Source organism: Helicoverpa zea, chromosome 15 (assembly GCF_022581195.2).
Source record: "Helicoverpa zea isolate HzStark_Cry1AcR chromosome 15, ilHelZeax1.1, whole genome shotgun sequence".
NCBI lineage: Eukaryota > Metazoa > Arthropoda > Insecta > Lepidoptera > Noctuidae > Helicoverpa > Helicoverpa zea.
In genome coordinates, this window is record NC_061466.1 from 7,068,977 (window position 1) to 7,087,184 (window position 18,208).

At 38.5% G+C, this 18,208-nt stretch overlaps 1 protein-coding gene across 2 annotated transcripts in view; it reads left to right on the forward strand.

Moving 5' to 3' along the window:
• LOC124637014 (dynein heavy chain, cytoplasmic) overlaps nt 1-18,208 on the forward strand; it is a 41,944-nt gene that overhangs the window by 6,094 nt on the left and 17,642 nt on the right. For both annotated transcript variants that reach the window (XM_047173326.1, XM_047173324.1), the window contains exons 19-57: nt 112-291; nt 624-767; nt 1,163-1,308; nt 1,810-1,959; nt 2,041-2,133; nt 2,449-2,663; nt 3,019-3,145; nt 3,465-3,567; nt 3,718-3,940; nt 4,352-4,499; nt 4,834-4,939; nt 5,382-5,591; nt 5,889-6,035; nt 6,165-6,337; nt 6,588-6,755; nt 7,023-7,188; nt 7,379-7,564; nt 7,819-8,001; nt 8,266-8,388; nt 8,614-8,773; nt 9,208-9,341; nt 9,420-9,543; nt 9,696-9,936; nt 10,212-10,326; nt 11,034-11,229; nt 11,343-11,431; nt 12,904-13,013; nt 13,333-13,458; nt 13,724-13,901; nt 14,021-14,130; nt 14,209-14,326; nt 14,435-14,592; nt 14,808-14,934; nt 15,018-15,107; nt 15,375-15,534; nt 15,907-16,094; nt 16,278-16,404; nt 16,749-16,897; nt 17,431-17,624. In XM_047173326.1, coding sequence (XP_047029282.1) covers nt 112-291; nt 624-767; nt 1,163-1,308; nt 1,810-1,959; nt 2,041-2,133; nt 2,449-2,663; nt 3,019-3,145; nt 3,465-3,567; nt 3,718-3,940; nt 4,352-4,499; nt 4,834-4,939; nt 5,382-5,591; nt 5,889-6,035; nt 6,165-6,337; nt 6,588-6,755; nt 7,023-7,188; nt 7,379-7,564; nt 7,819-8,001; nt 8,266-8,388; nt 8,614-8,773; nt 9,208-9,341; nt 9,420-9,543; nt 9,696-9,936; nt 10,212-10,326; nt 11,034-11,229; nt 11,343-11,431; nt 12,904-13,013; nt 13,333-13,458; nt 13,724-13,901; nt 14,021-14,130; nt 14,209-14,326; nt 14,435-14,592; nt 14,808-14,934; nt 15,018-15,107; nt 15,375-15,534; nt 15,907-16,094; nt 16,278-16,404; nt 16,749-16,897; nt 17,431-17,624 — 5,885 coding nt within the window. The remainder of the gene's footprint in view (nt 1-111; nt 292-623; nt 768-1,162; nt 1,309-1,809; nt 1,960-2,040; nt 2,134-2,448; nt 2,664-3,018; nt 3,146-3,464; nt 3,568-3,717; nt 3,941-4,351; nt 4,500-4,833; nt 4,940-5,381; nt 5,592-5,888; nt 6,036-6,164; nt 6,338-6,587; nt 6,756-7,022; nt 7,189-7,378; nt 7,565-7,818; nt 8,002-8,265; nt 8,389-8,613; nt 8,774-9,207; nt 9,342-9,419; nt 9,544-9,695; nt 9,937-10,211; nt 10,327-11,033; nt 11,230-11,342; nt 11,432-12,903; nt 13,014-13,332; nt 13,459-13,723; nt 13,902-14,020; nt 14,131-14,208; nt 14,327-14,434; nt 14,593-14,807; nt 14,935-15,017; nt 15,108-15,374; nt 15,535-15,906; nt 16,095-16,277; nt 16,405-16,748; nt 16,898-17,430; nt 17,625-18,208) is intronic.

Genomic DNA, 18,208 nt, shown 5'->3' on the forward strand with positions numbered 1-18,208 from the left:
CTTGATGAATTATATCCCTGGTGTCAAAAATAGAGGCCTTAGCTTAGGTCCTCTTTGTATATAAGCCTTTAAGAATACGACGAAACTTTATTTATGCTATCTTTTGAACAGGTTGAGGACCTATTAGCAGTTGAGGAGCAGATCTCAGTAGACGCTCGTTCATTGGAAACTTGTCCATACTCGGCTGTAAGCTTAGCTGATATCCTCAGTCGGCTGCAGAGAGCTATTGACGACCTCTCCTTGAGGCAGTACAGCAACTTGCATTTGTGGGTGCAGCGCCTTGATGAGGAGGTATGTTTTATATAATTTTGTTCTTTATAATAATTAACGTTTGTTAAAAAAGTATATAATTGATTATGTATGATATAATAACTAATAGACTTGCTGACACTTCAAGTGACCCATTGGCTGGTTTTTATTTTGGTATAATGTGGCAATGCTGCCACCCTTGGGTACACTCCCGGTGGGCAGTGATGAGAAGGAGTTTTATGATGCAATTTTTTATAGTAAGCGTACATAATATGTATTATAATAATGTTGATTAAATAGTTATATAATAATGTTTAATATGTAAATTGTAAAAATTGAGATTAAATAACTAATGTCTCTGTACATTTTCAAAGGTCGAGAAGAGTCTGGCTGCTCGTTTACAAGCTGGCATTGAAGCCTGGACATCGGCCCTCCTTGGCAAGAGCCATGAGCTAGATCTGTCTATGGACACCTACTCACCTACTGAGCCTACTCATAAACCTGGTGGAGAACCTCAGGCAAGTACCTAAAGTCATCAACTCTTACGACCATTCCCAATATTTGTTGTTGTTTTACATACTAGAGATAAGAATTTGACATTACATGACATATGCGGCTAATGTCATAATTATATTTCTATTAAGCAAATCAACAGATAGTTAGAATAATGGAAACGGCCGTTAGACTTTGACATATCCTTTTAATAAGAGACAAGTATTCTTGCCTTGACGAAGCCTTGACGTTACAAGAATTGTTTGGTGTGATGGCTAAAAGTAGATGCATAACTTCCAGATTAGTCTCTGTTGGGTTCCATCTAGATAAATTGGTCCTTTCTACAACAGTAAAAAAAATGTTTTATAGCTTTCTTAAAACTAACATCGCGTTGTTACTTATTGGCTTGCATACTTGACAGATTGCTCGCGTGGTCCACGAAGTGCGTATAACCAACCAGCAGATGTACCTCTTCCCATCTCTGGAGGAGGCTCGCTTCCAACTGATGCGTCAGATGTTCGCGTGGCAAGCTATCGTCACCAGCCAACATCGCTTGCAGAGCACCAGGTAATGATGTGAAGGGCTTTTTAATACTTCTAACTTTGGAAGCTCATAATATACTTTCCTTATGTTCTTCCTTATTTACTTGGTTATGTACTCCCTTGCGTACTACTGCAATGCCTTAGGCCGCTGCCTCGAATTTTGCGGGCAGCGGGGCGGCAGCGGCGGCGGCGCGGGAGCGGCAGGATCTTACGCGTATAATCAAATGGACCGGCCCTCGAATACAGCGGCGCGGGAGCGGGCAACGAGCGGTGAGCTCCATTCAAAACGGTGACCGAACGCGCCGCCGCCGCTGCCGCCCCGCTGCCCGCAAAATTCGAGGCAGCGGCCTTATGAATTACTTACTGCCTATGGCCGGTTACACCTAGCTGTAGCCAGTTAAACCCACGTACAACCTCACTTCGCGCTTTAGCCGTAACATATCCAAAATCACGAGAATATTACATTTATTGATGACTTTAAAATTCTTGATATTTTTGCTATATCTCATTATTTTTATCCTTACAGATACCAAGTGGGCGTGGCTCGCGCTCAGACCGCGACTTACAGAAACTTGCTAACTAAACTGCCCGCCGGGTCTAATCCTTTGGAAAACGCATACGATGCCATCGAACAAAAGATCTCGCAAGTGCGCGAATACGTTGATGAATGGCTACGGTAAGACTTAATAAGACATTCTTTATTTACAGTTAAGCATTGTAAAGAAAAAGGTGTTTTAAAATGTCTTTTTATTTTTAGTTACCAAGCGTTGTGGGATTTGCAGCCTGAAAGCTTGTATGGTCGTCTCGGAGAAGACATCACTCTCTGGATTAAGTGCTTGAATGATATCAAGTAAGTTCTCAGTTGTTTATTGATTTAGTTGTGTCCTAATATTCTCTAAATCTAATCTTGAGATCACATAATAAGAGTCCGTGCAACTCACCATCATCACGTCCTTATCCCAATTTTATTTGGGGTCGGCGCAGCATATTTTCATGTTTCATCCAACATTCGATCGCTATAAAAATCTACCAGCCACAATTGCAATGAGAGTAATCTTATTTACACACGTTTGTGTCTCATACTCCATACCCAGATGTTTGTTGCCTCATTCTAAGCAGTAAGCTAATCTTACTAAATATTTATATTTTTTCTTAACTTATCCAGGAAATCTCGCACAACATTCGACACGTCTGACACGCGTCGCGAATACGGGCCGGTAGTGATAGACTTCGCTCGCGTACAAAGTAAAGTAGCTCTGAAGTACGATGCGTGGCACAAGGAGGTGCTGGGCAAGTTTGGAGCGTTGCTCGGCGGGGAGATGGTCACCTTCCATGGACAGCTTGCCAAGTCGCGCAGTCAGCTGGAACAGCAGACCATTGGTAAGATGGCAAATTATCTGGTTGTGATCTATTGTTATTATGTCGTCGATTATTTTTATTTAAAAACATACTTCTATACTGATATGATAAAGAGGATACATATGGACATGAGGATATGTATTACGCTAATAAAGCTACACTATTCGCGGGGACATCAGATTTACATATTTTAACCAGGAACGGAAACAAAGGGAAACATCTAGTATTTCAAAAATTAATTAAACCTATGAATGTGACTACACTTTAAGAGTCTCACAACACCCAATAAACACTATAACAATAGCGTAACATTTAAAATCAATTTAAAATTCAATTATTAGGGACCTGAGTATCTCATTTAATTCTGCGTATACAGAAGCGGCATCAACCAGCGATGCAGTATCCCTCATCACGTACGTGCAACAACTGAAGAGAGAAGTGTTAGCGTGGGAGAAACAAGTCGACATCTATAGGGAGGCACAACGCATTCTAGAACGACAGAGGTAAATAAATTATATCTTTACTATTTTATTTAGGGTGGGTGGCACCATATAACTAACCGTCAAATTGCCACCAATTAGTTTTGAATGTGTTTTATTGTAACATTTTTAATTTATTTCAAACATTTTTTTTATAAACTAACTACCTAAAATAAATATGTTTTTATTTTTCTAATTATATTTTAATTACATAAGTGCCTCACTAACGCAATAGGTTGTAATATTTATAATGTTAGTGATTAGAATAAATAAATAAATAAATGGTGCAATCTACCCTTAGATTTCCTTACGAAATGTTTCTAAAACATTCATTTGTTCTCAGGTTCCAATTTCCTGCGCAATGGCTGCATGTCGACAATATCGAAGGCGAATGGAGTGCGTTCAACGAGATTATGCGCAGAAAGGATTCTTCTATTCAGACCCAGGTACAATACAACACTGATAATTATCTTTTGAAGTTCTTTGTACTTTAAAAAATATTATTATTATTGTAATATACTGTACTACCTGCGTCCAGGGAAACTTCTTCCCGCACCTGGGTGAGAACATAAATGTATGTGTCAATATTCTATCAGGTTGCCTCGCTCCAACAAAAGATAGTGGCAGAAGACAAGGCGGTTGAAGCTCGTACTCTGGAATTCCTCACTGAATGGGAACGTAGCAAGCCCACTGACGGCTCCACTAGGCCTGAGGATGCTTTAGCTCGCCTCCAGGCTATGGAGACCAGATACACGAGGCTGAAGGACGAGAGAGACAATGTGGCTAAGGCCAAGGAGGCCCTCGAGTTGCATGATACTGGTAAGTTATTGACTGTCATGATAAAGGGTTGTACTCATTGTACAGACACCAGCACATCAAGTTACTACAATCGGTCAACTTTCTTTAATCGGTTTTCAACTTTATCCCTGATGTATAAGGTTCAATGTTGGTTGGCCTTTTTCCAGATTGGAGTGCCTTAGTATGCTGGCGTCTGTAATTAAAATTTTAGAACCACTTTCGGCACACAGGGAGGTTGAATAGATGTAAAATTACACATAATTTACACTTTTTGTGTCCTTGTCAGGCGCTCAATAAAATAGGGTTGAAAATACTTGTGGTCCAATTATAACTCTGATCTACACTAAAGACCCATATTATCCCCTGGTCATATACAAATGCACCAGATAATTTAATTTTATATTAGAACTCACAATGAATTTCAAATTATAGGAAGCTCCATAAACAATGAGCGTATGACGGTCGCACTGGAAGAGTTACAAGACTTGCGCGGAGTTTGGTCATCGCTTAGCAAGATCTGGACACAGATCGATGATATCAGGGAGAAGCCTTGGTTGTCTGTGCAACCTAGGAAACTCAGGTAACATACACACACAAAATAATACGATTCTTGTCAACTAGAGAAATTCAATACTTTTAATTAACTGTCAAAAACGGTTACTTTCTATGCAATGTGAGTGACAACACTAACTATGACGTCACAGATTTTTCAGGTTAAGCTGTATACTTATAACATAACAATGATATAATATTTTTTCCTATTATCCTTTTCCTATTAAGTGAAAGTGTCATTATTTTAAGATGCTTTACCGAATGAATATGATAAAGGATTTTATTTATCGCTTAGTCAAATACCTAATTATAAGTAGTTTTACCAGTTTAAAAACTTGGTAATAATGAGTTTTTTGTGTCAGACAACAACTGGAAGCGATGTTGAACGAGCTCAAAGAACTGCCGGCTCGTCTCCGCATGTATGACAGCTACGAGTATGTCCGTAAACTGCTGCAGTCTTACACCAAGGTGAGCTATGCTTTTAATATTCGAAAAATAATACGTTCAATAAAATGTAACAAAGGCTACAATGATGTCCAAACCAAATTTTATCCTTTGTAACTTTTCTCGAAAGAGATCAGCCAACTGTGCAGGGCATTATAATAAAGCACAAACGGAAACCGTACCCAAAACCATTGTGCAGTAAGTGCCTTTTTTACCCCTAGACCAACGAGGCAGTCAAAAATCACCATATTATCTTACAATCAAGTTTAGTTTCCTAAAGGTTCAAACCGCAAAAATCGTCATCAATATTCTGTTATATAGAATTAACTTACATCAGACACCAGTCTCATGTTTAATGCAGTTTGTAACTACCAAATTCATGTATTCAATGCTGAGAAATAAATAATAATTGGTCAATTGAATATCTCTCTTATTTCATATCTAACCAATATTTTTATACCACCAGGTGAACATGTTAATCGTGGAGCTAAAATCCGATGCTCTGAAAGAACGTCACTGGCGCCAACTGTGCCGCGCTCTCAAGGTCGACTGGTCACTCTCCGAGCTGACCCTGGGACAGGTGTGGGACGCTGACCTGCTGCATAACGAGCATACCGTCAAGGATGTGGTGTCTGTCGCTCAGGGAGAAATGGCACTTGAGGAGTTCTTGAAACAGGTGAGAGAAAACTAGTTTTAGGGAAGGAAAAGATTTTATTACCAAGAATGTGCAAGTCTTCCTACAAATAATCCGGACTTGACAAAGAAAAGTGATCCTTAAATCGCATATTTTCGGGTTCCAGTTAAAGAATTTAAACTTTACAATTTTACTTACATAAGATCAATTTTGAAGTATTTAACCATCATAGGCTTAAAAATTATTACATTACGCTATAGGATATAAAGCAAAAATCACTTTGTAACATTTTTCGTGAAGGAAGATAGAAGAAATAACACACCTATGTCTTTGTCTTAGGTGCGCGAGTCGTGGCAGAGCTATGAGCTGGACTTGATTAACTACCAGAACAAGTGCAAGATTATCCGCGGTTGGGACGATCTGTTCAACAAAGTGAAGGAACATATCAACAGCGTTGCTGCTATGAAGCTGTCGCCTTATTACAAGGTAAAATCCTCAATTTTTTATGACTCAACTATTAAAAAAATATATACTGAAATACTAAATCCTATTTAAACTTTTGTTATGTCAAAAAAATGTACCTAAAATGCCTCATCACTTATTTTTGTTGTTAAGGTATTCGAAGAAGAAGCATTAACCTGGGAAGAGAAACTAAACCGCATCAACGCTCTGTTCGACGTATGGATCGACGTGCAACGTCGCTGGGTGTACTTGGAGGGCATTTTCAGTGGCTCTGCCGACATCAAGACTCTGCTACCCGTCGAAACTAGCCGTTTCCAGAGCATCAGGTAAAATATAATTTTTATTTCTATAATATATTTTATTTATCCTAGAATTTTCAGTTCTTTAATGACAAAATATACACAATATAGATTACAAAATAATTATATAAAAGAGGTACTTAATTACAATAGAACTAAAAACTTACTACTAAAATATAAGTATCGTCAAATGATTACTCCTCATCGCTATCAACTGGGAGCATGCCTAATTTTCATCAGTACTGATATACAATATCTTGTGTTATTTTTCCAATAGTTCGGAGTTCTTGGGCCTGATGAAGAAAGTAAGCAAATCGCCAATGGTGATGGATGTGCTGAACATTCCTGGCGTACAACGTTCTTTGGAGCGTCTCGCCGACTTACTGGGCAAGATCCAGAAGGCGCTTGGTGAATATCTGGAGAGGGAACGGAGCAGCTTTCCGAGGTACGTAACGGTTATAATAATAACTAGCGACCCGCTCTGGCTTCGCACGGGATAACAGTATTGCCCCACTATTTAATGCATGTTATTTGAAATATAAACCTTAATGTTTAATCACTCTACCAATTAAAAAAACCTCATGAAAATCATTTGCGTAGTTCTGAAGATTTAAACGTACATGGGACATAGCGACTTTGTTTTATACTACGTAGTGTGTGTTATAAAAGCAGTAGATTTTTGTCGGCCACTTATAAAAAAAATCCGTTTTAGATTCTACTTCGTGGGAGACGAGGATCTGCTTGAAATCATTGGTAACAGCAAAAACATCGCGCGTCTACAGAAGCATTTCAAGAAGATGTTCGCTGGCGTCGCCGCTATCATTCTCAATGAGGACAACACTATTATTAACGGTATTGCGTCCCGAGAGGGTGAAGAGGTAAGAAACTTATATTGAAACTTTTTTTCAGAAATATTTATTTTGCTTTTTTATTTCTAATTTACACAAATACATTTTGACATACGGCATACAGAAAGTTTATGTTGAACGGCGAGTTTTTTTGACATGATAATCCCTCATTATCAAGAACAAGTGCAGAACCTTATTCATTCTTCTTTATTTCCCTCAGGTCTACTTCACATCACCAGTGTCGACTATAGAGAACCCTAAGATCAACTCGTGGTTGTCTATGGTGGAGCGTGAAATGCGCGTGACTCTGGCTTGTCGGCTGAAGGATGCGGTCGGTGATGTCAAACAGTTCAAGGATGGCAATGTTGACCCGCAGAAGTTCATTGATTGGTGCGATAAATACCAGGTATGTGAAATTTTATTGTACAGTTTTTTTTTTAACTAAACGCAACAAAGTGGAAACAATCTAAGATATATTTAAACAAGTTTTCTATAAAATTTAATCTAGAATATCTTAAGGCGACTTCAAATAATATCCTATCAGATAGAAAACCAGTCTAAATATATCATGATCTAAATTCACTTATGTATGACACATACTTTTGTTCCATGAATTGTATTATCAATAGCATACATCTCATATCTGTATTATTTCCACAGGCACAAATCGTAGTGCTGGCTGCTCAAATCCTTTGGTCAGAAGATGTGGAAGCAGCTTTAGCAAGCGGCGGTGGAGATGGCCTGAAGAGGGTATTGGCTCATGTCGAGAACATGCTCAATATACTCGCTGACTCCGTGCTGCAGGAACAACCGCCGCTCAGGAGGAAGAAACTTGAACATCTGGTGAGTTAAACATTATGTATAAGTTGTAGGGACCGATGACATAGGACATCAAGCTACTTGAGTCTGTAACCCAATCAACATTGAACCTTATGGTTTGGAGATAAAGTTGAAATTAAATTGTGGTAGATTGTAGCTTGATGTGATTTTGCATCGACTGAACAACTTTTATTGCACAATGAAGTGTGTATATTATGTTGTGTCTACTTATTGTTATTATGAACTAAATTCCTTACAGTAATAACGTAATATGTTTTTACTAATTAGATCAACGAGTTCGTGCACAAGCGTACGGTGACTCGTCGTCTGATCGCCTCTGACGTCAACAGTCCTCGCTCCTTCGAGTGGCTTTGCGAAATGCGTTTCTACTTCGATCCTAGGAACAATGACGTAAGTACATGTATACAAACATATGAATTTTTGCAAAACAAAAGAATATCCTTTAAGATACAAGCTAGACCTTGTTTAAGGGATAGAATTATGTATATTGTGCTGATGATATGGTATTGTTAATATTAATACTTCACCTTGTATACAGAGCAATGAGTTCCTATTTTGGGAAATAAATAAATATTATAGAAGAAGATAATTAACCATTATATTTCCGTTTCGTAGGTATTGCAACAGCTGACTATCCACATGGCTAACGCCAAGTTCTTGTACGGTTTCGAATACCTTGGCGTCCAAGATCGCCTGGTACAGACTCCCTTAACAGATCGTTGCTACCTTACCATGACACAGGCTTTGGAAGCCAGGCTCGGAGGATCACCTTTCGGTAAGTGTCCCAAAAATATTTACAACCCGTGCCGATAAAGAAGCATCATGTGCTATAGTGTATGAGCGAGAGGTAAATACAGCTGTCGCGATTTCTAATCCCATTCTTTATCGGCACGGGTTGTAACTATCAATATTCTAAACGTCAAAGTCAAAGGCTATATTCTGTGTTCATAGGTTACAAAGGTGTTATTATATACATAATATTAAGTCTCACTGTGCCCTGCTTGTAGAGCGTACAGAAATAATAAGTACCTAAAACTAGGTAAAGTCTTTGTAGTTACCTACATTAACCATTATACGTTAAGTTAACAATAACAGATGTTACTAAAACTGTAAATGTATATATGTCCATGTTTATTTCCATTTCAACTACTATTCCTTACGTAAAATAAAATCTCTTCACATCGTTGAAATGTTAATTACCATTTCTAGGTCCCGCCGGTACCGGTAAGACTGAGTCGGTGAAGGCTCTCGGAAACCAGCTCGGTCGTTTCGTGTTGGTGTTCAACTGTGACGAAACTTTCGACTTCCAAGCTATGGGCCGTATCTTCGTTGGTCTTTGTCAGGTAAACTAGAATATTCTGCACCAACATTATAGTGACAAAGTCTTCTAGAACAAAGATAACACTTGTGTAATCTTTTAGGTGGGTGCCTGGGGTTGCTTCGACGAGTTCAATCGTTTGGAAGAGAGAATGTTGTCAGCCGTATCACAGCAAGTGCAGACCATTCAGGAAGCTCTCAAGAGTCACCAGGAAGGAGACAATACTGGTAAGTTCTCAATGTAATAGAAATCAATACTATTCAGTCTTGTGTTTGTCAACCCTTTGTATTCATATCACAAACAAGACTATGCTTCTCTTATATACTTGTATACTTATGTATTTCTTATATACTTGTACTAAAAAATATATTTCTTCTAGCCAAGTCCATAACAGTGGAGTTAGTCGGCAAACAAGTCCGTGTCAGCCAAGACATGGCGATCTTCATCACAATGAACCCTGGATACGCGGGTCGTTCCAACTTGCCTGATAACTTGAAGAAGTTGTTCCGAAGCTTGGCCATGACGACCCCGGATAGGCAGCTGATCGCCGAAGTGATGCTGTTCAGTCAAGGGTTCAGGACTGCTGAGAAACTGGCCTGCAAGATCGTGCCGTTCTTCAAGTGAGTATATGTGATGACTTTTCTGAATATTTTATGAAGGGATCAACTTGGCAGGCACCTACTTTGTTTTATTTTTTTATTCGGCCTAGTTCTATTGTCATCAACTTTCGCAATACCAAATGTCTCGTTACGGGGCACTAGAATGACGCTTTTTCAAATAGGACAATATGACAATTTGTATATTTTTCAAAATATCTGGGGGCACGGCAGTGCCCCAGCCATTGAGATATTACTGGTGTTCAGTATATTGTTTTTATTGACCAATAACCTTACAGGCTTTGTGACGAGCAGTTGTCCAACCAATCCCACTACGACTTCGGACTCCGAGCGCTCAAATCTGTGCTCGTGTCTGCTGGTAACGTGAAGCGTGATCGTATACAGAAGATCAAGGTAAATAATACTGTAGACTGTGGCTTTACTATTTGGCTAGACAACGCGTAAAACCCTCATTCAAAGAATTGTGTCTTTTTGGCAAATATCACGATGGTTAAATTGGCTTTCCTACTTAGATTGAATGATCATTAAGTAAATTAAAACGTGTTTTGTTTGTTTATGCCCGGAACAAACAGAAACTAGAAAAATCTTTTCAGAATATGGTAAGCTAAACAATACGGTAGTTGACTTTTTTTGAAGCGATCTTAGGTATTTTTAATATCGAAATTATATACGGTTCAAAATTGTTTCACTAAATGATACTTCATATTCTATTGCTTATAATTTGGGATGGATCTGCAAGATTAAATTTCAATATATTATGTGGTATTTTGTATATCCGCTAAAATAAGATCCGCTGAAGTTATGTTGCGCAGAGCCATCTCAAAACTTGAATCTATATGACATTCTGTATAGCATGAAAATAGCTACCTAACATAATATGTGAGATCTAGGATTTTAATACTTTGTAATTTTAAATATCTTTTGCTTTATTTGTATGTTTAAAAGTAGTCAACTGCCCTATTTCACTGTTGTGCGTGTCTCGATATTTTGTCTCTCTTCCGTCAAACATTTAACGAGTATATACGTGTGCTTTGAAAAAAGAGCGACTTTATACAAGAAAAGGTTTTCAAAAACTTTCAACATTTCCTTTTTTATTGTAGGAGAACCTAATTGAACGTAGTACGGAGGTGCCTGACGAAGCTTCGATAGCCGAATCTTTGCCGGAACAAGACATCTTGATCCAGTCCGTCTGCGAGACGATGGTGCCTAAGCTGGTTGCTGAGGATATACCGCTGCTGTTCTCATTGCTCAACGATGTCTTCCCCAACGTTGGGTACACTAGGGCTGAGATGACTGGTAAGTAGCGAAAAATATAAGTTCCATGTTCAAGTATCAAGATTTGTAAGGCAAGATATACATACTTTGATTGTTGTAATATGTGGAGTGAGAGTGACCGTCTCTTTTAACAGGACTGAAGAATGAAATCCGTGCTGTATGCGCCGAAGAATTCCTCGTTTGTGGTGAGGGTGACGAGCAAGGCTCCACCTGGATGGATAAGGTATTATATTTCTTTGTGTTAGAACACTTTTTACAGTGAATAAGTCCTAAAGTTAACTGGTCAAGGAATTAACTGATAACATTCATCTCATTGACTGCACAGTCAATATGTTTGAACACCAGGTCCATTGTATATGCACATCGTTTAATTTATTATATAACATGTAACATCCATAATTATATGAATCATCCTAACTGGAGAGGTGATGGTGTGACGACGAATATAATAATGTATTGAACTAAATAATAATAATTATTAAATAATATATTTCATGCGATAATAATCATAACAATTTAACATTTTGCTTTATTCATTTTATTTACATTGAGGCTGGTTTTTGCGGGAACTATCATTTTCCATGAATTTCTTTCTTAAAATATAATAAAAAAATGTGTAAGTAAAAGCCAGCCTCGCCATACCCATATTACCTATTATATCGACCATAATACGGTAGTACGTGAGTGTGAATGCGTATGCGTTTCCATGCTAACCCGCTAACGGCACGTAGAGGCGCAGCGCTTCGTCGCGGGCGCAGCACAGCACGTGGATCGAGAAGGTCAGTGACCCGCGGTGTGGGTGTGCTCTCTGTGTCTATACATTGTTGCATATGTGTGTGTTTTTCCGTCACGGAGTTATTAATCATGGAGTGCCACCAACATCTTGACGACGTAGTCTTTAACAAAAGCCTTATAGAAATGATGATAACTGTCCGATTTCAAAATGGAATAATATTTTCTCTCAAAAGACACTAGCTTCAGGCTGCTCCCTACTGAAGAAAAAAGGTACTCCATTGATTAACAACCCCGTGTATTTCCAGCCAGCACTCACATACGACGACCTGTACTTCATTCTAAGCTTACACACCACTACACACCTGGTCAAACCACGTCACTGTTTGGATTTCTACTTTGCGGTCTTAGTTGTTCCTATTTTAAAATCTCGCTATTACTAGTTCTTTGTTATTAGTCTTTTGTATTTGTATATCAGCAATATTGAACCTTCACATGTTTTTTAGAAACAGTTTTGAATTTGGAAATGTCAAAGCATTTTAAAACATGTGACATTACGTTAAGGTTTAATATTGCTGAAGTTTGTTAAAAAGTCTTGTGCTTACACAACTTTATAGTGTTCAAGTTCAAGCCAAGAATTTATATTGCTAGTTTTATACGTACTCCTCCGAAAATAACTTAAGAACATCTTTTCTCAATCACACCTCCAATTCTCTTGAGGGTCTTAGTAAGTTCTTAGGTATTTTAATTTTCAACTATGGGCTTTATCTTTGTAATTTTATTTGTATCACAAAAAAGGTCCCTTTAGCGTCACAAGAAACTTTTTGTCCCTTAGAACTTTAAATATATTCATGTGTTAGACAACAATAACTTATTTTTGTATATTTAATCTTCTGTGCAAAATTAAAAAAAATATGAATCAGTCTGTTATAACTTTGAACTAACATTTGGTATTATGAACAGGTTCTGCAACTGTACCAAATCTGCAAGTTGAACCATGGTCTTATGATGGTGGGACCTTCTGGAAGTGGCAAATCAACTGCGTGGCGCGTACTTCTGAAGGCTCTGGAGAGGTAGGACACGTCATTGAAATTATAACGGACGTACAGCAAAGATTCATTGTCTCATCTAGGGATTTTAGTCAATGATTTTCTCAGAGTCTACCTATAAAATATTACTCTTTTCAAAAGAAAGAATTGCTTACAATACAATTCTTTCTTTTGAAAAGAGTGTCTATGGAGTTTCTTGCCGGTTCTTCTTCATAAGACCCACTCTTTGGAACCGCGCAACTAGCTTGACGTTTCTTAAGGACCTGTAATAGGTCTAAATGAAATAAAAACTTTGACTTTGCTTTTTGTTTAATGTAGTTGTATTTACTTTTGTTTCGTACAGATACGAAGGCGTTGAAGGCGTAGCTCACGTGATCGATCCTAAGGCGATGTCCAAGGAAACATTATATGGTGTACTGGATCCCAACACTCGTGAATGGACTGATGGTCTTTTCACACATATCCTCAGGTAAGGCATTTAGGCTCTTTCCGGTCGTGTCGGATTGCCGTCCCATCGGATTATGAGAGTGAAGGAATAGGGAGTGCACCTGTGTCTGCGCAAACGCTCGTGCACTATAATATGTCCTGCGCAGCTGGCTGATCTCCTTAAATGGGAACAGCCGCCGTTGCCGAAATCGGCCGTGGCCGCCATTATTATTCATTATTATTCATTCCTCTATATGCTGGAAGCATATAGAAGAGAAATTCAAATGTTTCCTTTTTCAATTCTATAGGAAAATCATTGACAACGTCCGTGGTGAAATCAACAAACGTCAATGGATTATATTCGATGGTGATGTAGACCCTGAATGGGTTGAGAACTTAAACTCGGTGCTTGACGATAACAAGTTGCTCACTTTGCCTAATGGTGAACGTCTGTCACTGCCTCCTAATGTTCGAGTTATGTTTGAGGTAAGTGAAAACGAACTTTATGATTAGGACAATAAGTACCATATTGGCTTGTATTTCACAGTAATGTTTCTTGATGTTCTAAATACAGATGATATATAAAACGTATCTCTACATTTTAGGTCCAAGATCTGAAATACGCTACTCTAGCTACCGTCTCCCGTTGTGGTATGGTCTGGTTCTCACAAGATGTGCTCACCACCGAGATGATCTTCGAAAACTATCTTATGAGGTAACTTAATGCTCCTATAAACTTGTACAGACATATCAACTTTAACTGGCTTTCTATAATACCTTTCTTCTACTTTAGGTTGAGGAATATTCCTCTGGAAGATGGAGAAGAAGACTCTTTCAGCATCGTCATGGCCGCTCCAACCGCTGGCGGTGACCAAACCGCTACTGAGAATATCTTGTCTCCTGCTTTGCAAGTATGTATAAATCATTATATAATTTGAAGAATAAATTAAAAAAAAATACAAAACACTTTCATATTTATCGTATCATATGTCAAAAATAATGTATTGTCTTTTTTACAGACTCAAAGAGATGTAGCCGCAATTCTACAACCTCTGTTCTTCGGCGATGGCTTAGTTGTGAAATGTCTAGAACGTGCGGTCAGTCTCGACCATATCATGGACTTTACGCGCCATAGAGCGCTGTCATCGCTGCACTCTATGCTTAACCGCGGCGTGAGGTAAGAAACTCATTTGTTTTATTATTGATACATTTGTGTTTCACTTTTATGTCTATGGATAAAGATGGAGCCACGCAGCTGAAGTGTAAACAAGAAGTTTAGAGTGTTGTAATATGTCTCCAAATTACAGTTTTTTTGGACTGGCTTAAAAGATATTGACACCATAATTATGTTTATTTCAAGTTCACATCATAACACTGACTTTTATCTTCTAGAAACATCTTGGCATACAACCGTCAACACCCAGACTTCCCGATCACCAACGAGCAGTTAGAAGCTTACGTACCGAAGTGGCTCGTATACTCTCTACTATGGTCATTCGCTGGTGACGCTAAACTCAAGGTAATATCAATAACAACTTTACCACCTACGTAATAGAGTCTATTTCTACTGGACATATTTTACAAACGATTACTTGATTTTAGGATCGCAATGAACTGGGTGACTTCATCAGATCAGCAAGCACCATGCAGTTGCCGAACTGTGGCGCGAACCAGCACATTATTGACTTTGAGGTAAGTAATTTGAAGTAAACGATTTATTTACGTTTTTTGCAAGATATATTTGATTCGATGGCTTAAAAACTTAACACTTACTAGTTTCTGCTAGCGGTTTACATCTTGCACCCAGATACAAAGCAGCCTACTTTTTATACTGATATATGAACTACTTGCTGCCAAGTTACATCAAAATCCATTCAGCAGTTCGAGCGTGAAGATGAAACACACACAAACTTTCGACTTTTATAACATTAGTATGTAAATATCAATGTCTCATCATAGGTGTGCATAACCGGCGAATGGGTGCCATGGTCGGCGAAGGTGCCTCAGATAGAAGTGGAGACGCATAAGGTGGCCGCACCCGATGTGGTGGTGCCCACGCTTGACACCGTGCGGCATGAGGCACTGCTCTACACTTGGCTGGCTGAGCATAAACCTTTGGGTATGTAAATACGCTTTAAAATGTTACTACATTTATTTTGCTGTATACATATTATTTCAATCCTTCAAAGTGATTTTGAAAGCCAAAAGGTACAAGGTATGAGTAGTTAGTGACTTGAAAGTATGTCACACATAGATGTAATGTTTTTAAAATATTTCTGAAAGAAACTGCAGTTTAGGACCATCCATAAAGATAGCCAAAGGATAGTCTCACCACCATAAAGATTCTATCTATTCCTTACCCATTTATCAATGCTATAATGTAGTTAGACCGGTTGCTTGTTACCATTGAATCAATGGTATCTATCTTACTTCACGAGAAAATTTACTTTAATTAGTAAATTAATTTTATAGTGTTTTTATTGTTCCACAGTACTTTGCGGTCCTCCCGGTTCGGGTAAGACAATGACTCTATTCTCGGCGCTCCGAGCTCTGCCAGACATGGAAGTGGTCGGTCTGAACTTCTCCTCGGCCACCACTCCTGAGTTACTGTTGAAGACTTTCGACCATTACTGCGAGTATAGGAAGACTCCCAACGGCGTTGTGCTTGCTCCTGTACAGGTATGAGTTCGTCAATCGATTTTAGATCTTGTGGACTAAGAGATAAAGTTTATTATTGGTCGACATTGGCTGATTTTAATTTATGTACTTATAAAATTATACGTATTAGTTAAAAATATATATGATTTTCGACTGTTATGGCCCATTAAGACTTTTACGTAAATTTCCGTGGTTTTTTTCTAGCTCGGCAAATGGTTGGTACTATTCTGCGATGAAATCAACTTGCCGGATATGGATCAATACGGAACTCAGCGCGTCATCTCCTTCTTGAGGCAACTGCTCGAACATAAGGGCTTCTACAGAGCCAGTGGTACGTTAACATAATATTACTGTATCTTTTGTGTTTCTACTTTATTTTGGCAGATAATGTTGCAGTTGTAAGTGACCTATATATCTAAATGGAGATATTTTTACGACCCGATTACCTGAACTACAATCTTTCTTTTGCCATCATAATATATAGTGGAATCTTGTCAAATCCCACTTAAATGTAACATTGGACAATGTAAAATGGGACAGGGCATTTTAATGCCGTAACTTAGCCTATAAAATTTTCTATTGCTATTTCACTTCTCATAGCAAAAAGTCAAAATTTAATTCCTAGTCTGAATAAATGTCTTTGAATAACAAAATTATGTTCCATCTTTCTCGCAGATCACTCCTGGGTACACCTCGAGCGCATTCAATTCGTGGGCGCGTGTAACCCGCCCACCGACCCGGGCCGCAAGCCGCTGTCGCATCGACTGCTGCGTCACGTGCCCGTCATATACGTCGACTATCCCGGAGAAACTTCGCTTGAACAGGTAATGTAGTATAGAAGGATATATGTACGAATATTTTGTATCACTTAGTATGGATATTGAGATACAAAAGAGTCTACAATTCGTGGACACGAGAAACTTCGGTTGAACACTTGTTGATATAATGCAATAACATGCTGAATGCCTCGATGTTGAGATTACATAAGGGTCAGTTGCTCAGAGTTAATCAAAAGTTAGACACTAGTCTAGAAAGTTGATTAATGACGCTATGGTTTTATAAGCACGAAAAAAAACGTAGCGTGGTTTATGATAACTTCCTAGCTATTTCGATTTTACATACAATTATTATTTACCTTGGTAATGTAATAGTCAATCGACTTTACGAGTAATTCACCTCGCATAAAATAATTGAAAACCAATGTTGCTGGAATAAGATCATGGTGATGAAAGGTTCACTCTAATATACTGGTGTATCTTGCCCACTACATATTCAGTTGCCAAACTTCCTGTGTGAAGTTTCTTTTAAATAATTTAAATATTTACTTAAAAAGCGAATCTCTAATTTCCTTTGACAGATCTACGGCACATTCACCCGCGCCATGCTGCGCATGCAGCCCGCGCTGCGCGGCTACGCGGAGCCGCTAACACAAGCCATGGTGAAGCTATACCTGGCGTCGCAGGAGCGGTTCACGCAGGACATGCAGCCGCACTACGTGTACTCGCCTAGAGAGATGACACGATGGGTGCGCGGTATTTGTGAGGCTATTCGGTACGAATTTTTTTACAATATTTTATCATTATTAGAAAAAAGTTTAAATTGTAACTATAGTTCGGCCATTCAGAGAATGCGTTCCTGACACGTCGCGATTGAACTGACGACGTAACTTTGCAATGGCGTTGCAGTTACGATAAAAATATTTTTGCTGGTTGTTTACCGTTTTAACAATTGAGGAGCATTAAAACAACATTATTATATCAATAATCAATGAATGTTATTACGTCGTCAGTTCAATCGCGACGTGTCAGGAACGCATTCTCTGAATGGCCGAACTATAGGTATGAGGAAAGGAGGACGAAATGTTCTTCCCATCAACAATTTCTGAAAAGTAACCTAAAACATAGCCAAGTGGAATTTGTGCCCATTTATTTATTTAAATGTTTCTTGCACATATACAGTACAAAGGCGGATTTAACGTCTTAGGCGTTCTCTACCAGTTTACCTCCGGGTGGTGGAAAGAAAGCTTTAATTATGCAACTTTGCAAAAAATGTGGCAGTGATATTTAAATGTGTTCTTGTACTATATTTTTTAAGCTACACCTATGTTCAACTATAGTTCCTTACTCTTTCTTAAT